The sequence below is a fragment of the Astatotilapia calliptera genome, chromosome 23 (genome assembly GCF_964374335.1).
Source record: "Astatotilapia calliptera chromosome 23, fAstCal68.1, whole genome shotgun sequence".
NCBI lineage: Eukaryota > Metazoa > Chordata > Actinopteri > Cichliformes > Cichlidae > Astatotilapia > Astatotilapia calliptera.
Window position 1 is genome coordinate 23,308,172 of NC_137443.1, and position 24,371 is coordinate 23,332,542.

At 41.4% G+C, this 24,371-nt stretch overlaps 1 protein-coding gene across 1 annotated transcript in view; it reads left to right on the forward strand.

Annotated features, from left to right (window-relative positions):
• The window catches only part of LOC113016400 (receptor tyrosine-protein kinase erbB-4), a 366,846-nt gene that overhangs the window by 296,327 nt on the left and 46,148 nt on the right, over positions 1-24,371 (forward strand). Inside the window, exons 18-20 of the mRNA XM_026159217.2 lie at positions 373-495; positions 2,143-2,241; positions 9,370-9,555. Coding sequence (XP_026015002.1) covers positions 373-495; positions 2,143-2,241; positions 9,370-9,555 — 408 coding nt within the window. The remainder of the gene's footprint in view (positions 1-372; positions 496-2,142; positions 2,242-9,369; positions 9,556-24,371) is intronic.

Genomic DNA, 24,371 nt, shown 5'->3' on the forward strand with positions numbered 1-24,371 from the left:
AACTATCAGGGCCGTACAGTCTCAGTTTTTTGGCTTCTTTTTTTATTTGCTGCAAATAAAAACCTTGTGTTCACCTTCCACCGCTCTTTCCTAGACTTGCTTTTTACTTATTATTTTAAATGGAGCGGCCTCACCCTGCTGCATGCTCCCGGTGGCTCTGAAGATGTGTTTTAGCATTCACAGTGCCAAGTAGCAGGAGGTTAAAAATATTTGGATTTGATGTAAAAGAAAGGCACACTTCTAGTTTTCGATAGCTTTGCAATAAAAACAATAGCTGCCAGGAGGTTTTCTTCACATTCTTGGCACCAGATGAGACAGAGAGTGGGATAAATAGTCTTAATATGAGTGTGTCTGTGTGTTTTGCTTCCTCAGCTGGTGGAGCCCCTGACCCCCAGTGGAACTGCTCCAAACCAGGCCCAGCTGCGGATCCTGAAAGAGACAGAGCTGAAGAGGGTGAAGATTTTGGGTTCGGGAGCTTTCGGAACAGTCTACAAGGTCAGTGTGTGGTAAAGCCATCCTGCAGACTCTGGTGCCGATCAATATCAAGTAAATACAGGGTATTGCTGATACCTTTAAGTTGTAAAGGCAGCTTACAGTATGTAGGGGACAGCAGTGCTATCAGATGCACTAATCACTGTTTAGTTACAGCTTTCTGATTGGCGTAGACATAGAGTATGGCACCAACCTGTGAGCACATCTCTCTTAACCCTGCCGTATAGGCTGAATCACACCAGTCCCTGCTTCTCCACAGCAACATATTTAAACTGTAGATGATTTGCTGGATATTGGTAAAATATTTGGTCAACTTCACTGTTATGACACAACACTGACAAATTAACACTACTGGAACTTTTATGGCCCTACACTGTAAATGTCCAAGTCAACAAAACATAAGATTTACATCATTTAAGTAGCTTCTTTAAGCTAGCTACGTATTAATGATGATCAGTTTCTTGCTCTTCTCCCACACGGTGACATTATTTACCCGTCCAGAGTGAAAACGCATGTAGCTGACCGTCCTTTGAAAGCTTTCATCCTGGCAGTAGGGTAAGATGAAGGATTCTTTAAAAGATACACATAGATGTGACTGAAGTGGAGCTCTGAGTTAGAAATCGCCACTTGGGATTTAAATAAGGAGAGATCATTAGCAGGAATTGAACATCATTTATTGATGTACGGAATTCAATTTCAGGTATTTACCGGTTAGACCAGAATGGCGGGTGGGTTGCGTGACAGCATCTGCAAACTAGAATGACAGATAACCAGTGATATTTAATGTCTGCAGAGTGGAGGCTGATGGGCCTGAAGGAGGCAGGCAGAAAGATGACTGGACTACACCAGTGATGTCACAATGAGCTTGACTGCATGGTAAAGTGGTCACGTGACTGAATAGAAATTCAGTTGTTGACAATCAACACCTGATGTTCAGATATCTTTCATAGGTCATATTTGAGGGGTATTTTTTCTAATGTCCCCAAAAATAAACAAAATATAGACCTTATCACGCAAGTGTGGAGGGCAATACCAATACCAGCATAGGTGTCAGACCTCTCTCGGTTGAAGAACAACCTCTGAACAACAAACACAAACCTTTTCTTTTGTCACAGCGTTTCCTGACAGACACAAGCTGAGGGCAGCTCAAGGACCTGGAACAGAAGTTGCTGTTTGCTTGCCAAATTCGCTGCCCTTGGCAAAATTATTCATAGCACCCCGAAAATCAGCAGAATCCATCAAATAAATACTGCACGTTCTACCGCTGGCTCCAAATTCCTCTGGATTCCTCTACTCATCTGCCCGTTTTAAGGCATATTTTATTTAAATTAATCTGCATGCAATTTATGGCAGTACAATCCCACAGCAGTTTGCTTTTAGCAGAATTTAAGCCTCGTAAAGTGAATTGAAATTGTGATATTTGTCTTTTCTAATCGCTTTATCCAAAGGGTTTTAAACTTAGTTATGCACGAGCTAATTGTTGAAGGCCAACGGTATTTTTTGAAGATGGGGTTGGATTTATTAGAGCTGCAGGAGACAGTTAAACACAACAACCACCATTCAAAGTCAGTTCTGCGGTAGCTCTGTGTGTGAGTGTGTGCCAGGGGTTGTTTATTGGGTACATTTATGGTGATTGCTTGTATATTTCAGGGCATCTGGGTCCCAGAAGGTGAGACGGTGAAGATCCCCGTGGCTATTAAAATCCTCAATGAGACCACCGGTCCTAAAGCCAACGTGGAGTTCATGGACGTGAGTATTTATATCGCAACAATTTGTATCTGTTTTCGGCCGTGTGTGTGTGAATGTGCGTGCGCGAGCCATAAAGCGTTGTCACAGAGACTGCCGGGTCTGTCGCTTTGTGGAATCGTGCATTTGGCGGTAAATTCTTACGAGAGCACCTTCTCAGTCGGAGCCTGTAATAAAGTGAACTCCACCACGCTGTACAGCCAGCCATGTATGGAACAAGACTCTATTAAAGAACAGCACTAGTTTATGAGATATGGCTTTATAGCAATGCAGGAATGATGGAAGGGAGAGGAAGATGAGGAAGGGCAGGCGGTGGAATTTCCATTTTTTTCTTTCTTTCCTTTTTTTTCAAATACACAAGCTTTTGTGTCTCATTTATCACAAGGTTGTGCAAAAAGGTGCCTCATCATTATACAATTGTGGATGCTGGATCATGAACCCTTTCATCTAGCTGTTCATTTCTGTCTTTTTAAAAGCAAATATCCCGTTGTTTTCAAATCCACCTTTTCATTTGGGGGGATTTTTGCCTCTTCTTGATCTTATGTGGCACTGAAATGGAGTATTGTTGCATTTCAGGTTGCTGATTGGGAAAAACAGGTCAGCTTAATGTCTCATTATTGTACTCTATGCATGTGACGAACATGGTCTGTGTTTTGTTTCTTTCCTTTAATTCAGCCAGAATAAAGATTTGAATAGATTATAATGAGAACGTAAATGAAATAGCTGTATGTGATATGCAGATGTTGGAGAACAGCATAAAAAATAATGAAATTGAATTGTTAGCAAAACAATGTGGATAAAAGGTTATCAGTAGCATGCAAAAAAAAGTTATTAAGCCTCGCAGTTGTAATTATTAGTCAAGTAAAGTACCCCGTCTTTCAGTTTTAAGGTTTTAAAAAGTTTGTAAATACAAGCTCAGACCAAGCAGACATGCCATAAGTCGCTGCGTTACTAATTTTAGGCAAAGATAAGTAAAAATGCAGAATCAGAGTGTGAAAAACTAATTCCACTCTCACCGCTTCCACATGAATTAAGGGGGTAGATAGCAGCTTGATGCAGATTATTAAATACTCTTGATTACCTGATCATCAGGAAGTGTGAGCACCTCTATAAAAGCAGACGTTTTTGTCAGTTTGAGTTATAAAGTCATTTCCAAACAATCTGAAGTCCGTCAGTCTGCAGTGAGAAAGATTATTCACAGGCAGAAAAACATTCAAGATAGTCCCCAATCATCCCAGGAGTTGACATCTCTGCTAATTCAGTCCAAGGTCAGATCGTGCAGTGTTCAGAGACACTGCAAAAAACCCAGTAGCTACATCTCAGACTCGACAGGCCTCACTGGCACATGGCATTTGGTTGCGGCGAAAGAGAGAGAGTGATGTCGATAGCAGATTTTAAAATTTGAGAGAGATTTGTGATCTTTTGCGTGTTTGGAGTGTGTAGTTAGCGTGTAGTGTAGTCAAAGATGCCACCAGTGTCTCCAGGGAGACAAAAGGAGGAGTGATACACCCCGGAGGTGTCGGGGCAGTAATGTGCCGCTCTGTCTGGTGCTTGAAGTGGCACAAATACTTTGTGTGGCATCTTATTGTGGGACCTGATGGGGAAAACACACCTGAGACATCGGCTGCATTTAATGCAAACAGTTGTACCTTTGCTCTTTGCTGCATTTGTACATAATCTTTTAAAATGTGCAATTTATGTTTGCATTTCAAGTTATGAAAATGCTTTGTTTAACATGTTTGTGGTTGTTACAGTAAAAACATCGAACTTTTTGCGTCTCAGATTTTGTGCTTTTTTTTGGTGATTTTAGTTCCATTGTGTTAAAAGGAACCCCGGCTATTAACACATGTTTGCACTAAAATATGCATTTTGCTTTCAATAACACATATGTGGTATTAAAATACGCCAAATGTTTTCCTTTTAAGCACATTTTGATATTATTTGTATCCCACTGTAATTTTACTGTATAAAGAGCTAACATCTCCAACATTTCTGGACTAGTTAGTCATTATAAGAAGTGTTTATGAACTAAAAATCACGAACGTGGGAGACTGTTAGTCCATGATTTCGAAAGGCCAGTGTATGCTCCCGACGCAGGGGAAACAAATTTTACCTAGTTTGGCACAACGGCTTCAAAGTTTTGCTGCACTGTGTTGCATGGAGAATCTGTAAAAATAACGATATCGTAATTTCACTGTATAATAGAAATTAGAATTCTATTAATGTTTTTATCATGCGGTTATGCGATACCATGGATAGCTGCTACCATAAAATTAAGCTCTTTACACCAAACGCTCTCAGTCGCCGTTGCCATTGGCAAGCAGTAGCCGCATAGACACCAGTAGTTTTCCCTCACTCTCGCGTCCTCGTGTGACGGATTGTTTTCATCTTCATCTAAAGTAAGTACTGGTTGACTATTTTCATCATCTCTCTCGGTTTGCTCTGGTTGAAACTGGAGAGGTTGAACAGAAGCCATTTCCAGTGCGCTTCTAACTGTGAACTCGATGTGGTGCAACCATGTGACGTCACTACCTAGAGTGCATTGAGAAGTAAATAACGATGGTGACCTACTGGTAAACTGGTTTTATATAAAATGTGCTTAAAAGGAAAATATTTGGCGTATTTGGATACCACATATACGTTATTGAAAACACAGTGCATATTTTAGCGCAAACATGTGTTAATAGCCTTTAATGTGTTAATACAGTATGAAAAATAACTGCAAAGTCAGACATGTGAGGTTGTGCTGAAAAGAATGATACCTAACAAGGCAAGGTAAACTGTTTCTAAAGGTGAAATCGAAAGTAGTCAAAAAACAGCCTTTTATAACCTTGAACCCAGTGGGTCAGTACAGTTAAGCCAGAGGAAGCTTATTTAAAGAGTAGCGACACTCCCACTCACATGTGCACTTGGACACACAACCCAGAGGAAGGTGTCCACGCTGGATGAACGCTAATTGGACTGATATCATGCCGGAGTCTGGTATCCAGTTCTCATAGACCATCCGTGATCCTTACACGTAGCATAGTGCTAACAACTGCGAGACAGATGGCTACACACAGTGATCAATACTAAGAATGTTAATGCAAAAATCAAACACTAAAATCATTATTCACAACTAGCTGACTACCAACCACAGTGCGAACCACTTTATTCTCTCTCCCGTCGCACACACAGCTGCGCTCCGTCCTGTGTTTCCCCATTTCTGGGCACTTTTTTTAATCTGTGCATCTTTTCCCTCCCTCCTTTTCATCGGTCCCTCTCTTCCTCTTTCTCGGTGTCTCTCCCAGTGGGCGTCCCTGTCCATCCAGAGCCAATATGCTCTGTCTGCTGGCTTGTTAAACAGCAATCTAAAGGCAGGCTCACGCTTCGCCACTGAGAAACTGGCCACTGGAGTGCCAGCTCCAAACACTCTCTGAAAGTCCGCACACACACACACATAACCAAACACGCTCTGTGCAACAAAAAATAAGCCTCCCCATGGGGTGAGGGAGGCGGGGTGGGGTGGCCTTGCCTGCGAGAGGTGCAGAGTGAATTGCTCGTGTTTGCAAATATGTGGATTTGACTCGATTATGTGACGTGTGAAATGCAAAGGCCCTGACAATACATTCATTTAATACATCTGCTCCACTTTTGTAGCACTCGCGCGCAGACACCCACACGCACTAGCACAGGCGCAAGTTTCTATCAACTCTTGTTTGTGCAAGTGTGTGTGAGGGGGGCAAGTGAGCAAGGGAGCGAGATGGAAAAGGAGGGTCAGCCGGCAGTAATGGAGGTCGGCGCTCAGGGAGATGAGAGGGAAACCAAAACACACGCACACACACACACACACACACGGGCAAATCCTCATAACATTTGCCCGGAGAGTAGAAAGCAGGAGCAAGAGTTTAGCCCGACACAGTTTACGACTCCCAGGTCTCTATTGAGATCACAGTCTGAGAATAAAAGTGCTCTTCCCCCTTTTTTTCCCTTCCTCTCTGGATCCCGAGGCGAGGCGCATTCCTGGTGCAGAGGTGGCTGATGGCGAGTGGTTGGGGGCAGAGGGGGAGCAGGTGGTTTTAAGAAGTGAAAAAGTAGTGGCACAACTTCAGTGCTGCGAGGCTCTGCTTAAATCAGGCCACTGATGGTGCCAAAAGCCTCACGACGGCCTATGGCCCCGCTGCTGTTTAGAATTAATCTACTCGCGCACCACCCACACTGCCACCACCTCTCTCCCTCTCAGCTCATTCTTTAGCATCTAAATTTAAAAAGGCACCTCATCTATCCATCGGCTGCCCCGGGGCCAAGCCTGGATATACACCTCCTCAACCGCTTGCCGTATGCAAAGACGGAGAGAGAGAAAGTGTGCGTGTGTGTCCTTGAGGGCGTGAGTGTTTTCGAGAGCTGCCAAGAGAGTGTGTCTGCATGTCAGTGAGAGAGAGAGAGAGAGAGAGAGAGAGAGAGAGAGCCCGAGAGAGGCAATAGGAGACGAGAACGAGTGAAGTGAGTGTTTCTGAGCGATGGCACTGAAGTGCAGCTTCTGCTCAGCCGTAACGCGTATACGCGCCGGCCACAAGTATCGGTCCTCGCCATCATAACACTTCATCACCGGCACACATCCTTCTGCTCGCAGCGCCGCAATAACAATTACCCAACGTTGACTCCCAACTGTTCAGACCCCTGCGTCCATCTGCTGCAGAGAGAGACGGAGAGGGAGGACAGAAAATGTATTTACACGCCAAAATGACAACAAGAGCGAGAAATTCTGAAGCAGCTTCTGGAATCAGAGGCGCAGTAACTTTGTGTTAGACAGCAGCGTGGATTCTAAGCATGCACGTTTCACTGTGTTTTTTTTCTTTTAATTGGAGCATCATTTAAGAACCTCTGTGTGTTGTGCATGCTAAAATATAGATTAAAAAGGCTGTGTTTGTGCAGCTTTGAAGAAGGGTTCTGCAGGGTTTTCTCTCACTATGAGTTTACTCAGGGCAGATGCTGTGCATGCAGATATAGTAATCATCTCACAAATATTAATTTATGCATCTAACTTCATTTCTATTAGGAATTCTTTGGTAGACACTGTAGTGTTATCCAAGGGTAACAGCTTGATCTGTCATAGAAAAAAAAGGATAATAGAACCTAATGCTGCTCAATAAACTTAATATTTATAATGTTGATTGTTTTCCTACAAAAACCCAGAATAAAGATTCCAACATACTTTGAGCCCAGAGCGTCAGATGTTATGACAACGTGTCCTTTGGCGTCAGTGCCTTAAAAAACTGGGTTTACGGAAATGTTGAAACAGGAATGTCTTGACAACTTGATGACTTTAAAGAGTTAAAGTCGTCAAGTTTTGTTTGTATGAGTTCCCATTAGAGGCGGGAATCACCCGACACAAAACAATGTTATTGTGATTTTGAACATTTTGCAGTATCTTGAGTTAGAGTTAAACGTTGTCAATACCTGCTTTATTCAGTGAGGTTACCTCGCCTCCGTTATTGTTGTGTTGCAAAATTAGGCTTGTTAAGCACACTAAAACCTGCCATAAATGTTGACGTAACACAGTCAGTCTGCAACCAGTCTGTGATTGGATGGGGTCAAGTTGGCAATTAAATGCAGTTTGTTTCTGATAAGCGATTAACTGTGATAAATCGTGGAAAATCATTAAGATTCAATCAGACTGATACCAACATGTTTGCAGCCTGTCTGCTTTTATAAATCAGAAAGCAATTATTTGCAGACCTTTAACAATCTCTCTGATAGTGTTTGCAAGCCGTCCAAGTCAGACTGCAATTGTTTGCAGAAAGGTTGCCTCCTATCAGGCAACCTGTGCAGTCGCCTTGAGATTAAAAGTGGTCACGAGTGTTCAACACCCCCAAACTCTGGGCAGCTATTTAGTCACGGGTCACTAATGTTTCTTTTAAATGTCCAATTTTTTTTTTTTTACTCGCCTTCCTGAGCCGTTACCGTGCTCTGAAGTACGAGGTAGCTTTATCAGGCTAATTGTGTCTAGTGTGTGATGGTTTTTAGTTGAGCTGATTTAATATAAGGCCTCTCAGTTAATATTATGTCAGGATGGCGGTGCATAAGATGAGTACTTTGTAAGATTTTTATTTATGTAATAAAATATTGATATTTTGTGTGCTTTTATCCACACAATATCACTAGATAAATATCATTGTACAGTTGTGCACCAATCTCTACTTCCTATGATATCAAATTTAAGTTGAAATAAACCTCAGTGTTTGCGTAAATTTTACCACAAAGACTTCAGTGAGATAATGTGAATGTTGAGTGTGTGAAAACATGGCAGTTTCCTGGTTGATAAACTCATCTCATTGCATCACCATCTTTCCAACATCTAAAAATGAACTGTTTCCCTCTTTAATCAGCATCAGTATTTTCACAGCTAGTGCATCAAGGTACCAAAGTGCCAAACGGCTCCCTGTGTGTGTCTTGATGATGCTAACTTTTTTCAAAATATCAGATTTTTTTTTTGCACCTACAACACCTGAAAAAAGCAGCAGATCATTTTAATTTTGGATTTTATGTCTACTAAACCTGAATTATGCATGATATATTATGAAGTCATCACATTGCCTAGCAACCACCAAACACAGACTAATCAGACAATACTCCAGAGTGGGCAGGTACAGTAATAGTATAGAAAAAGAAGCAGGACGTTTCTCCATTGTTGTCCGTCATTTTAATTGGTGGAGGTTTTATTGAATGGTCATGAATTTGTGACATATAGGAGGATGTTGGTCTCAGTTTCATGTTTTTCCTTAAACTTTTTAACCAGGTCACAAACAGCCCAGTGTGGGTTGTTTCCACACGCTAAATGAGCAAATTTTCAGGAACTAGATTACAAATAAATTTTCACACATTGCCACCTTTTGAATCAGGTTCTTTTTTTCAGATTTCAGTGTGCCAACTAAAAATAACAAAAATATATATGACTACAATTTAATGATATTGAAATTGCGCAAAAAGGTCAAAGGGGGAAGCTGCAAGCTTAAAATTGTGTTCAATGCGACACAAATATAGTACAGAAAGCAAAGAAGCTCCAAAGTATCTGAAGAGAAGTTTCTTGAACCCTGTAAGTCAGCAGTCTTCTTAGTCCATTTTTGTCCTCCTTCCCCCCCTCTCACCCAGGAGGCCCTGATCATGGCCAGCATGGAGCACCCCCACCTGGTGCGTCTCCTCGGTGTCTGCCTGAGCCCCACCATCCAGCTGGTCACCCAGCTCATGCCCCACGGCTGCCTCCTCGACTATGTGCACGAGCACAAGGACAACATTGGATCGCAGCTGCTGCTCAACTGGTGTGTCCAAATTGCAAAGGTAAATGACTATAATCAGGTCGAAAGAGGACGGCGTCTGTTTGTGCTGTGGTGTTTGTGCATTACTGTACTGCTGGCAGGTGTGAGGGCGGCATTGGATTTTATGGATTTGTGTTCTTGTTGGACGAGTCTGCCTTATTTTTTTTCATCCCCAGCCAAAAATTTGGCTGAAGGTGACATGGAGAGGCTTGCCAAGTGCAGTGTCAAACCGAACGAGTGTGATTTTTTTTCTAAAATATGATCTCATTGCACTTTCCAAATTTGTATTTAAACAGCTTTCAAAACAATTTTTGAGCTGCTATCACAAACACAAATGTCCCTAAGCTGCCGACCTTTCAGTTGGATGCTTTACTTACTCGGGTTTCTGTTGTAGTTTTCCAGGCTTTGTGGAACTGTATAAACATCTACATTATGCAAACCCAGAGCAGTCATAACAAAATCAAAAATCAAAAAAGCAGCTGCATGCATTTGAAAAACAATATAGAGCGCCGCAGTGTGTTGCTGTTGAAATTCAGGTGTAAATCAGTTTTCACAGCCCTTTAAATGACATGATAGGTTACTGACGGTGAGCAAGACTGAGGCCTAGCTTGCCTTGGACCTTGTCCTTGAAGCACTCGACATGGAGGCCCTGATCATGGCCAGCATATTCTTTCAGCGTCATAACAAACATTTAAATTACAGACCCATTCTTTGCTGCCCAAACAAAATCTGCACTCAGAATCGTTGAAACAGCAGTAAGGCTTGAAATACTGTGTGCGTGCTTTTGCTTACCCAAAGAACATTTGTGTTTTGTTTGCAAATTAGGTTGATGCAGCCAGAGTGCTTGATAGTGTAACTGCCTGGTAAGATTTAACTTCTCTGAGTTATAACTCTGGGATGGCAGTGGGGTGCCTGGCTGCAATTACATGCTGTGCAGGCAGACATCTGCTGTGATACAGAGGCATCCCCCCATCAGTTTTGGAAGCGGTACATGCAAAAGAGGATCTGACAGAAGTCTGACTTACCGCTGATCACACTGATCGCAGTTAAGACAAGGGAACAACTTTTGACTTTAATGCTGTTAAAGTTTTGGATTCTGAGCGCTTCTGCCCGTCGAGGTTTAAGTCGAGCAAAGAGACAAAGGAACCAGCTCGACTGTGCCTCCAGGAAATGTTTTTGTAATTTAAAATCGTAGCTGTTTCGCTAGCTGGTTGGTCTGGATATACATCAGAGGTTTTGGACAAAGTGAACAACTCCATCGTATCTGCGCTAAACCAGTCGGGATGGTCCGAAAAACACAGCTTCATTTATGCCATTAATCCAACTTCAAAAGGAAGTGAGCAAGCTTTCCGTTTCCATTTTGGCAGCGCCCCATTTTCCCAAGGGGTTGCCACAGCAGGTAGCTCTGCATATTTGATTTGGCAGATTTTTACACCTGTTACCCTTTCTGACGCAACCCCTAATATAAAATGTGTCAGAATCTGAAGTGGAAAAAGTCTCATGAAGCAAATAAGGGGGAAAAACGGGGGGATTATAAAAAATATCTCAGTATAGTTGTAAAGTTTACATACTTCATTATGCTAACAAACTCTTTAGATTAGGATTATCGCTGAAATTTCAAACGAAATATAATACTCAGGAAAATACCCAAAAAATTCACAGTCTTTGTTTTTTGTAAAGATGAGAATAATACATCAATCACATCACTGTTTTCTTTTTTTCTGATGTAACAGTGAATTGATATATGACAACTATATCTTAAGATGCTCTTGCTGGTACAATTTCTAAAAATCATTTTTTTTTATACTTAATATCTTTTTAATCTCTGGATTTAGGAATAGTGGGAATAATGTATTCTGTTAACATTGCTAATGTTACCAATAGGAAGCACTAATAATGTTTGCTGACTAGGTCCAATATTAATATTATCTTTTTGTTATAAGCCATGGCCACTAGCTCCTACCATTATAATAACTTAATAGATCAGCCAGTGTTGCTATCTGATAATTGCTAATAGTTTAATGGCTAACATTAGCATGTGCACCAGCTATGTCAACATTTATGATATAACTGTTTAATATTTTAATATTGAAACAGAAGATTTACTGACATCTAACATACCTCATAAATTGTTTAGTTTTGACATCAGCTACTATTCACGTGTTCAGCTGCTAGTGAGGGGAGGGGCTGTGACCTGACGGTCTGCAACGGTTCTGTGGGAAGTTGTGTCAGTTGAAGGAGGCAAAGTTGACACTGTTCATATCGATAATGTTGATAATGTTGATCCAATAATAATTCCTAGTATTGATTTTTGGACCCTGGTCTAGAAAAGGAGGAGCAACATTGGAACCCATTGGCTGGGGCCATTTATCAGACAAATATGACCTCCTGTCGCGTTCAATGGTCATTCATTGCAGTCTAGCGATGAATGAGGAGAAATTAAAAACATCAAACAGAGGACATAATTAGCCACAGCCATAGCCTCTACTGTAAAAATAACTTAATAAATCGACTAATGTGGTTAGCAGGTAACTGCTAATTGTTAAACAGCCAATGTTAATGTGTGCACCGGCCAGGTTGACATTTAGTACTTTTCAAACAGGAACTTTCCTGACCTTTTGTAATTCATCTTAAAGTGTAGTTCAGTCTGTTGATATTAACTACTTTTCATGCGTTCAGCTGCTAGTGAGGAGAGGGGCTGCTACCAGCGGTGCTGTTTGAAGTTGTGTTTCAACTGAAGGTGGCACTGTTCGTATCGATACTGTTGCAAATGAGTATCTAATCTGATGATAACTCTTAGTATAAAATAGTATTTGAGTAGTGTTTTATTTTTATTTTTTCTTTAGCAACGCTTTGCTAGATAAAGTGCTAGCAATATGGGAACCCACCAGTTAGGGTCATCAGACAGACATGTAACATGCTTGTCTACAGTCTGGGAATGAAAGAGGAGAAACTAAAAACATCAAACAGAGGACATCAGATAAGAACCTGTGGTTGTAAATTAGCTTTGTAGCCAACGTGTTCATTTTTTTTTAAATATCCAATCGGAGTTTTAACCCGTACGCAGTCAAAGTTCAGCCAACTGTAGTTAGGTAAATACACTTTGGATTGCAAACTGAAACCAGATTCTGGTTCTTCACCTACCATATAATATATTACGTTTATTATGCAGTGATCTGATTTTCATATGTAGTGAGTGAGAGCCTGAATGGCTCTTCATCTGTTCCAGCAGGTCTATCATTTTTGCTTATCATTACTTTGATGACTTGCTAATCTTTTATTGTATCTGCTGCTAAACTGATAAAGCTGTCAAACATGGACCTTACTGTACACAGGCAGTGCTGGTTTTTGTTCTCAAAAACTGGTTCTGTTTAAGTTTTCATCAAATAACGTACATGTGCACTTTAAAGCAATGTTTGTGTAGTAAATAAGACCACAGTAAGAAATGCCTACTGCACCAAACACTGTTCTTATACACGCAGGCCCTGTTTTCAGCTATAAACACACTAACACCACACTAATGTTAACATTAACCCCTGAAAACTGGTGTGATAGCATGACAAAACTGTGTGTTCAGAATGTGTATGAAAAGCGATTCACAGAGTATTCTTCAGATAATTGCCTGTTTCTAAAGCACTTTTTATCAGAATTGATTTGTATTGGCAAAGTATTCTCTTGTTTCATCACTCTGAGTCAGCGATGAGAGCGTCGGGTTCACAGGGTTAGTGGGAGGTGGGTTAGCGTGAGAGGGCTTAACCCTTTATTCTCCAATGATAGATGATTCCCAAGAGCCTGAGGAACAGGTTACTTAAGGAGGTACTTATTGCTGTAATTGGATTTAGTTTCACCTGTGGTAGCAGGAGGGGAAATGTCAGGTTGTGGTAGTTTTGAAGGCGATGGAGAGCAAGGGGAGACTATTCAAAACCATCCTCTACCCTTCCTGTACTGTGGCATTCAACTGATTGTGACCAGTACCAATAACAGCTGTTCAGTCTTGATGTAGGGTTGGAATGAAGCTGCTCGTCTGATTGAAAATCGTATTTGGATAATTTGTTTTTATTGAGTGAATTAGTGAATCGGCATAGTGGAGGAATAGAGACAAACTGTTCCTGTTAGCCCTAAACAGGCTTGTATTTCCCTTTATTGTTTCCATTATTATCAATAACTAGCAGCTATCAGCGTGCTGGCTGGATTGTCACCACCTGGGGCTTAATGACAGGCCATGATTTGCAATGTTAAAATGACTCATCACTGAGAACTACATTTGCAGTGGCAGCATCTCAGTGTGTTGTTTGAAAGGCTTATTTTGTTTCCAAGGTAGAGTATCAAGGTCAAGGTCAAGGTCAAGGTCAGATTTATTTATATAGCACATTTCCAACAGCCGATGCTGCACAAAGTGCTTAACAATAACAATAAAATTAAAAACTACAGTGTAATACAATAATAACAATAGAAACAATAAAATAGAAGAGTTAAAACAATACTAACTAATTCAGATAAATCCAAAATGCTTGGGTCATAATGTGTTAAAAGCCAGAGCGAAAAAGTGCGTCTTTAGTAAAGATTTAAATTGCTCAAGAGTTTGAGCAGATCTAATATTAAAGGGGAGACTATTCCAAAGTCTGGGACCTGCCACAGAGAAGGATCTATCACCACGAGATTTGAGGTTAGTCCGTGGAATGGACAACAATAGTTTTGAACTAGATCTCGTGGGTTTTCCTGGAGCATAGGCAGAGAGGAGTTCTGACAAGTAGGGGGGGGCTCGGGCGTTGAGTGACTTAAAAACAAAAAGTAAGAGTTTAAATTGGATCCTGTAGGGGACAGGGAGCCAGTGTAAAGAGGCTAAAATTGGGGTTATATGCTCTCTCCGTTTGGTACCGGTTAGCAGGCGAGCAGCAGCATTTTGAACCATCTGAAGGCGATGGATGGTGGCATGATCTAGGCCATAATACAATGAATTGCAGTAGTCCAATCTGCAAGTAAGAAAAAGGTGGATGATACGCTCGAAGACGTCAGCCGGAAGGTATGGCTTTATCCTGGCTAGCTGTCTTAGCTGAAAAAAACAGGACTGAACTACTGCGCTCACCTGCTTATTCAATTTAAAAGAACCATCAATGTAAACTCCAAGGTTTTTTACATGTGTTTTACAATACGAGGAGAGGGTACCCAACGTGCTGTCGATATGATTGAAATTGCCAAAAATGACAACCTCAGTTTTGTTTTCGTTTAGCTGTAAAAAATTTAATGATAACCACTGTTTAACGTCGTCAAGGCAGCGTAATAAGAGCTGCGGTTGATCTGATCCTGATTTTAAAGGTAGATAAATCTGTAGATCATCCGCAAAGCAATGAAATGAAATGCTGTACCGCGAGAAGATGGAGCCCAATGGCAGCAAATAGAGTGCGAAGAGGGCGGGACCCAAAATAGAGCCTTGAGGAACGCCGTATTTAAGAGGAGCTAATTTGGAGTTGTGGGGGCCCATATTGACATAAAAGAACCTTTCTGTCAAGTAGGAGCGAAACCACTGAAGGGCAGATCCTTTTAGGCCAGCATGCGATTCTAGCCGTGATAACAGGATGTCGTGGTCAACCGTGTCAAAAGCTGCTGACAAGTCCAACAGTAAAAGGGCAGCAGGGCTGCCAGAATCCATAGTTAAGAGAATATCGTTAAAAATCCTTAAAAGTGCTGTCTCAGTGCTATGTAATGATTTAAAACCAGATTGAAATTTTTCTGAGATCATATTAAAATCGAGGTGTGCCTGCAACTGTAGATAGACCACTTTCTCCAAAACTTTAGATAGAAAAGGAAGCTTTGAGATGGGCCTGTAATTAGACAGAACAGTTGGGTCCAGGTTTTGTTTTTTAAGAAGAGGCTGAACTACAGCTTGTTTGAAGCATAGTGGGACGCAGCCTGTAGTAAGAGACGTATTAATCAATTTCAGAATAAAAGGGCCAACAATATTAAAAGTGTTTTTGACCAGACTCGGGGGAAGAGAATCAGAGGGGCAGTGTGATGATCTTAGGCCACTAACTATCGCGGTCAGGTCCTTAAGGGAGACGGGATCAAACTGCTCTAAGACAGCTGAACACACAGGTGGAGGGCTTTGAACTGAGACAACAGACAACGAAACAAGGGCCGTAATCGATAAGATCTTGTTATTGAAAAATGCTAAAAAATCATCGCACATACTTGGTGAAGAAGTAGCTCCAGGATTATCACATAAACTAAAAAAGCGATTAAGAATGTTAAAAAGTACCTGAGGCCTATGACCGTTTGCTGATACTAAGTTTGAGACAAATTGTGTTTTTGCAGTTTTTACAGCTTCTTGATAAGCAGAGAGACAAGTCCTTAAAATCTGTAAGGAAACATACAATCTGTCCTTTTTCCATCTCCTTTCAGCGCGTCTGTAGTCGCGTCTGAGGGAGCGGGTGTAATCGTTCAACCACGGTTCTGATGAATTCTTAGCGCGCACAGTTCTGAATGGTGCAATAGAGTCCAGGATATAAGTGCAAGTAGAATGAAGAATAGCCGAAAGGTCCTCAACATTTTTACAATTGGAGTTCAATATTCCAGAGTCCATAAAGGCAGCAGAAAAGGCAGGTGCTGTTAGTACATTAAGCGCTCGCTTTTTGCGCAGTGGGGCGTTCGACTTGTCCATCGAGCAGCGTAGTGTTAGAGTGAACAACACAGGAAGATGATCGGAAATGCGTAATTCGGATATATCCGTGATGCACACTTCCAACCCGTGGGAAAGCATCAACAAAAACAAAAATCTAACAAAGAGTAAAGAGTCCTGACTCAGGGGTGACTCTCAGACGAGTTCTAATCGTCGAAGGCACTGGAACTTTTAACTTTCGTCAGAGGATGTAGGGGACCTGTAGTCTTTATTTCCAGCTTCTTTTTCATTTAGCTTTGTGTGATTCCGAGTTTAAAATAATCTTTTTTAAGATAAGCATTTAGAAGAAAGACTTTATTAGTTGCAGCTTGCTACTTCCAGAGTTGACTCCCTTTTCCTTCCCTTCAGTTTCCTGTTCTTATTTGGCAGGAGTGGCTCTCGGTGTGGTCTTCTGTTTTAAGGTTCGCTGTGTTGTGCGTTCAGAGATGCTCTTATGCAAACTTCGGTTGAAACAGTGTTGCCAATATCAGCTTGAAGCACACTTAATCAAAAATGAACACATCTTTCTACCAAGCTGTTTAATGAATTCAGCTTCCAATTTGACTTTTCAACAGCCTGATTAAAAAAATGAAAAAGCCTGGTGCAGTCTAGAAATAAAAATCAAATAGCTTGGCAACCCGAGTTGCTGAGAGGCTAGTATTTATAATCCGAGCTGCTAGTTGCACAATTAATGGGCTGGTCTTTATATATAGTCCTTTTCTTCTGTTCCTGAACACTCAAAGCAGTTAAAACATGCCACAGTCACCCAGTCAAACATGCACTTTTTGCTATGCTTAAGTGCTTTCCTTCAAACATTCACCCACCAATGGATGCAACTTGGGGTTCAGTATCTTGCCCAAGGATAACTGGCATGCATAATGGAGAAGTCAGGGATCAAACCACCAACCTGACAGCAGCCTTCGACACTGTAGATCACAACATACTGCTAGCCCGCCTTCAACATTGTGTCGGTTTAAAGGGCACTGTCTTAAAGTTTTTCCAGTCCTATTTGAATAATAGGAGTTTTTCTGTTCACCTTGGTGAACTGTCATCTCCCAGAGCTCCTTTAACCTGTGGCATACCTCAGGGGTCCATACTAGGCCCCCTGTTGTTTATTCTGTACTTGCTCCCTCTGGGCGATGTGCTCCGTAAACATAATGTGTCCTTCCACATCTTTGCCGATGATATTCAGATCTACCTCCCTCTGAGGTTGAACTGCAATGTTTCTTTGCAGCCGCTACTCTCCTGCTTGTCTGACATTAAGACTTGGATGACTCTTAACTTCTTACACCTTAATGAAAGCAAAACTGAAGTCATTGTGTTTGGGCTTCCTAAAGATCCCAACTTCTCTCTTGACTTTTTGGGACCCCTAACCTCCGATTGCACTTCTTCCATTAAGAGTCTTGGAGTTATTTTTGACAATGCTTTTAAACTTGATAAACAAATCAGCTCTGTAGTTAAGGGATCTTTTTATCATTTACGGATTTTAGCCAAAGTCAAGTCTTACCTTTGCAGGAACGATCTAGAAAGAGTGGTCCATGCTTTTATTACTTCACGGCTGGACTACTGTAATTCCCTCTATGCTGGCCTAGATCGTTCCTGTCTACATCGCCTTCAACTGGTGCAGAACGCTGCCGCTCGCCTGTTGACCGGTTCAAAAAAAAGAGACCACATCACTCCGGTTCTCTGCTCTCTCCACTGGCTCCCAGTTGCTTTTAGGATTGATTTTAAAATCTTACTGCTGGCTTTTAAGGTTTTAAATGGCACTGCACCTTCTTACCTGTCAGAACTCCTTAGTACTTATCGCCCCAGGAGATCTTTGAGGTCAGCCGATCTGATGCTTTTAGATGTTCCCAGGTATAAATTAAAGACAAAGGGAGAGAGGGCGTTTGCTGTGGCTGCACCCAGACTGTGGAACAGTTTACCTCCTCACGTCAGATTCTCCAAAAGCCTAGAAACTTTTAAAACTGCTCTTAAAACTCACCTCTTTTCATTGGCTTTTAGAAAGGTTTAATTTATTTGTTTATTTATTTTTTTATTTGATCAGCGAGGTGTTTTACGAAATTGTGTTCTATTGTATTTTTATCTGTATTTACTGTACAGCACTTTGGTCAGCCTTGGTTGTTTTTAAATGTGCTCTATAAATAAACTTGACTTGACTTGACTTGACTTAAAAGATGACCTACTCTAACTCCTGTACTATACTATAACCAAATATATTCAGAGTGATCCCATTATTTTCCCTTTTCAGCGTATCTCTAGCATACTACATGGATTTGTAAGAAATGTGAAGAATATAGGTCCATATATTGCTACCTGAATACTTTTTATTCGAGAAGTATCAGAACTGATCCCAGAAACCCATGTTTGATGTTCTCTAATTAAAAGGTACATATACAGGTACTTTTGAAAATCAGTGATTTTTAGGAAATCTCACATGAGTGACTGTGAACATAGCTGTGTTTTTTTGTATGGGGGAAAATTGATGTGTTGTGTTGGGTTTGAACCAGAAAGCTCATGCTGGAACACACAAAAAAATGGTTGCCTTTCAAAGGTATAGTCACGTGTATGACCTGGTGTGGTATTCAGCCAATAGAAGAGAATCAATTTGACTTCTTATGAGCCCCACCCCCTTCTTACAGTAAGGTGTTGCCAGGTACTGCAGGGAGCCCATTTAGCAGCATGGGTTTTCTAAGCCACACAAGCCCAGTGCACGGAGTTAAAAATGCTCACAGCGGGGGACCCAGGTAGCGTGGTTCTTTTGTGTTAAGTTAGCCTCTTGGATCCTCCTCACAGGTCCTCCATCACATAGCTCTAAGATATTTTTCAAGCCAGAAAAAGACTGAATTTCTCTGTGGTGTATGTTTTTGCATCCCTGTCTATCTGCACACGTGCTTGTGTGTGTTTGGGCATGTGAGCCGAATAAATAACTCAGAGCCCTCTTCTCTGAGTGATCTTGGCACTCTCAAGGTAATGACGAGGAACCTCTTCTCCAGGAGAAAGAGCATCCTTCAGAAGGCGCACAATTTTCTAGCAAAGGGGAAAATAATTTCCCCTTGCTCTTCAGTTAGCTTTGAAAGAGGTGGGAGGAAAAGGTATATAAAAAAAAACACAAAAAACAGAGTTCAAGAAACAGCATACAAAAGGTCGCTCGACATATGGCACCAGACCAAGCATCCACTGTGAACTGCTGCATACGCATTCATCAAACGCACCCCATTGTATCATGAGTACTAGCAGTGATAGTCAGGTCTTTACAGAGAAACACTTTGACATTTTGTGAAATCACCTGCTTCAACTACTTGGTAAGAGTTGGACTGGATGACTGATAGCACTCATGTATGTCCGGTTGTTTTTCAGACACTGGCGAGAGCCTGGTGTTACCCTTCAACTAAGCTCAACTACCAGTGGCTCCAACTTCACATTTAATGAACAGACATGAGTGTGTTACCGGCTTTCTCATCTAAACTGCCTACAAGCAGATTTCAGGAAAATGTCAAGCTTTTTTTTTTTTAGCTAAAGTACAACTGCCACAGTTATTTAATAACAAATTCAGAAATTTCAAGATTATTGCAGAAGTTTTACCAGTACACTCTATTATCAGTGGTGAAAGTATTACATGTAACATGCAGACCAAAAAAATGCAATTTAGTCTGATTGTAACAAGTTTGCAGTGCCGGTGGAGCAACTTGAGGAATCTTATCATGACATTTCTAGGAAAAATCAGTGGTTGCGACCGTGGCTCAGGGGGTTGGGAAGCATATCTGTAACCGGAAGGTCGCCGGTTCGATCCCTGGGCTCTCTGTCCTGGTCGTTGTGTCCTTGGGCAAGACACTTTACCCTACTGGTGATGGCCAGAGGGGCCGATGGCGCGATATGGCAGCCTCGCCTCTGTCAGTCTGCCCCAGGGCAGCTGTGGCTACAACTGTAGCTTGCCTCCACCAGTGTGTGAATGCGAGAGTGAATGAATAGTGGCATTGTAAAGCGCTTTGGGTGCCTTGAAAAGCGCCATATAAATCCAATCCATTATTATATAAATATTTGGGGTTTGAAACACTGTGGACACAATTACACAGGTAGGCTGGTGGGAGGGAGCCTGTCTTTAAGTGACCAAATTCCAAATGGCACCAGTTGCATTCATTCTCTGTTTTGCAAATAATTTCTGTCTACTTTATGAGTGCAGACAGGGCCAATACACTGGAATCAGTCTGAGTCACTCTGCACTGATGGGCTTAACTCTTTTGCAGCATGTCCCTTTGCCATAGGGGACTCAAAGCTGGCTGCCAACTGGTTGTATTCTGGTTATATTCCTATAAAAAGGAAGGTTTCCAAGCACCTGTATCATTTTACAGTTACTTCACTATCTGCACCAAATTTGTTGTTATCTGTTAAGGAATTGCTGAATCTGTTTAAAATCTATGAGGTTCTGGCTTCACTATCTTAATGTGTATAAAGTGCAATCAAAGCAATACAACAGCCTGAACGGCATTTCATAAATCTGCCTCTAAAAGTTAACAACACATCCCTGATACAAATGTAGCCACTGTCCCCTTCCCAAATAGGAAAGATTGTGTTAGTATTGCTTTAAAATGCTATTTCTGGTGCTTTGTGGACAGGTGCACTTGGGTCAGGTGGTTTTCCCCTCAGAAGCATCTGGACATAACTTCTAGAACTCATGGCGAGTGTGCTGTTGACCCAGTGCGCCTTGTTTTGCTTTTAGACTAACAGATGTTTTTTGGGGGTCTGGGTCATAGCTGAATACTAAGTTTATCATCACATATGATGATCTTCCTGAAGGTGTTAACAGTTTGGACTTTGTGGGTCCTGCTCCTTAATTGTTTCATGCAGTCCTGCTTAAGAATTGTCCATAACATCCAGTGTAGTGTAGCTTTAAGGCCGTAAAAAACTAATTGGGAATTCTAAAGTACAACTACCTGAACAAGCATATTATTTTGAATAAAATATAAATATAATTTAGTTCCCAGAACAGTTATGGAGCTATCTGTGCATGCTGCCAAAACCATGAAACCCTGGCACAGGAAGGCTGTTTTTCATTTTTCACCATACTGTAACGTGGTGGCAACTTGCCAGTCCCCCCCAGCACCGCTACCACAACAACTACACAAACACCCGCCGTATGTGGGCTCTGACCCGGGCAGGTGACTGCTGTGCCACAAATTGATTGGCCGAGGCCTGTCGCCAGGCAGTGACTCTTCATCACTGAGTGTTTTGGGCATTGAGATAATGGCCCCCATTAATCTAGAGCCACACTCAGGGCTGTTTCACTCCCACTGCCACACACGAACACACACACACACACACACACACACACACACACACACACACACACACACACACACACACACAATGACTGACACTCACATGCACTTGCACACATAACCCACACAGAGGTCTCTTTAGATGTGTGTGAATAGCCTCTAAATTATAAGTCTCGATCTTTCCTTTCCTTTTTATGCTCTTTCCTTTATCCCTCTGCCGGTTTTCCTCACTCATCTGTTGTTTCTTTTCCTCGTTTTTTTTCCAGGACTTCCTCTTTATGTCCTTTCTTTCTTTTTTCTATTTTTATTACACTCATTCATTTTCCTCTTCTTTTCTTTTTGACACCCTTCTTCCTTTTCTCTTCACATTCGATTTTTTTTTTCCATCATAACCCCGTCCTGTCTTCCTTTCATTTATCCTTCCCTTTCCCCTTTCTTTGCTCCATTTCCATTTATTTCCTTCCTTTCTGCTTTTCTTTCCACATCATTTCTTTTTCCTTCTTCTTTCTCTTTCATTTCCACAATATTTTCATTCTTCTTCTTATTTTGTTTCCATGTCATTGTCTCTTACTTCCTTTTTCTTTTCTTTCCTTTCATCTGTTTCAGTTTTTTCTTAACTAATTCTTTTCTTCCCATATCCTTTTTGCACGTCTTCCCATCCTTCCTTCCTTCTGACTTAATTTTGACATTTTCTTTTCTTATAGTTTCTTGCTTGTTTTCTATATTTCTGTATTTTCCTGTTCTGTTTTTTGCCATTTGTTTTACAGTACGTTCAATCTTCTTTTTTAATTTTAAATTCCTTCTTTAATTCTCTTGTTACCCCCCACATCTCCTGTCTTTCCTCATTTGTGCCTATGTTATCATTTGTTTTCTTATTTTGTGTGGTCCTGTGTCTCTATATCATGTCCTACATTTCCCACTTCAGCCCTCAGATCCTTAGATGACCCCCCTGTGCTCATATTTACACGTGTCCTCCTATCTGGTTCTGCATCTCCTCTATATCTCACTCAGTGAATCTCTCTCCTCCCTCTTTTTCCCGCTCCCTCTCACACTCATATTAGGAGCATTTTTTTCCATTAGGTATTGGATTATTAATGGAATAATTAGTAATGGGATGTATTTTAATGAACAAATCAATCACTGAATTAAATATGGGTTTGAAACTGAATGTATGCGGGGCTACAGTAGTCTTTTAATTTGGCTCCCCTCTCCCCTTTCCCTCTCTGTCTTCCATTCACGGTCTCTCTCCTCAGGCTCGGTATAATGAAAGCAGAATACATTCAGCGAGTAGCTGTCCTGCCACTAAAATGATTGGCTTTGGCAGGGAAGCTCTGGCTGGACAACGGTCTCCACTGGGGTTTTTTTTTATGGTGGGGGGGTAGAGGTGGGACGGCTGTAGGAACGAGGGGGTTGTATCTCGGCCACTGTCAGCGTGTGAACAGTGAGACAGTGGGGTCATTTGTATTTGTACCAGTGCACGTGACGCCCTGCAGGAAACACCTTGCAGTCAGATTTTGGACTCTGCTGTCACTGTGGCTCCGTGCTAACACTGGCCTCGTAGCATTTCTGCACACTGTGTGTGTGTGTGTGTGTGTGTGTGTGTGTGTGTGTGTGTGTGTGTGTGTGTGTGTGTGTGTGTGTGGGGGAACAAGCAATGACACAAACCCCTTCACACACACACCAACAAACTGTAAAATAAGGCAAAATCAGCAGGGACTTTTTTGTTCATGCGTGTGTGCTCTTCCACGTGCAGTTAGAGTTGCATCCTGCGGCGGCTCCCCGGAGATGCCACCCCAATGGCACGAGATCCAATCTGGTCAAGCTTAGCGTGGAGCCCTCTGTGTCACTCACTTCCCTGTGAAACGCCTCTCGGTGCTGAGCAAACACATCTCGCCTGCACTTATTAGCCCAGCCTTAACACTTCTTCTTCCTCCTTCTGCTGCTTGTTCTCTTTTCCCTCCCAACACGTTTCCCCTCATATTACCCTCCCTCGCTAAAATAACGGAGTCAATCTTTTGCTTGGAATCAAATCATCTCCCTCCTGCGCTCGTGTGTCTATCATGCCATCGCATGTCAGTGAAATGTCTCAATACTCTCAGCATGCAGATGTGGACCTGGACAGGTGTGTTTTCTGAGATGAGATTGCCCTGATTTGATGGTTTTGTTTCCCTCCCGTTACACAGTTAAGTTTCCTGCTGGAAAAGTGAAAAAGAAGGAGTCACTTTTCAGGGCACAAAGGACAAAAACCCTGAGGCTGGGCCTTTTGGAGTGAATCAAAAACATCTTTAACATGTATTTTCACATGTTACATAAACAGCAAGATTTTTGGAATTCACTTTTTGAATGATGTAGTGATGCTAATACTGTTTCTTACTGGTATGGTTTGTACTGACAACGTGCAGGCATGTAGGGGGTGATATATGGGGTTGTAAATATCATGTTACTCTGGACCTCTGACCTCTCCTTCAAGGTCAAATAAGGTCAAACTTTCATAAAATCTTATCTTTAAAACTGCGTTTAAATTTCTGCTTCCTTTTTTATTGGCAACATTTTTTTATGCCAGGATATAACAGTTTAAATAGATAACAACATGTTCAAGGTTCCTGAAATAAGTATCACTGTTTTTGGAAAAGTAAGTGAACTTGTGATCAAAACGCTTGATATTTATAACTAAACATTTAAACTAATTTTACTAAATTGGTGTAGCCGCATGAATAAAATAATAATTGTGCTCAAAATTATGTCAGGTGTATTAAAATGAGTTTCAGCAGGGCTAATAACAAAAGCCTGCGCTTTGCATTTGTTTTTACTGCAATACAGTATGTTTAAAAAAAAAAGGAAGCAAAGGAAGCACAATGAATACATACAAGATACTAGGAAAGGAAAAAAACTACATAGCAAGAA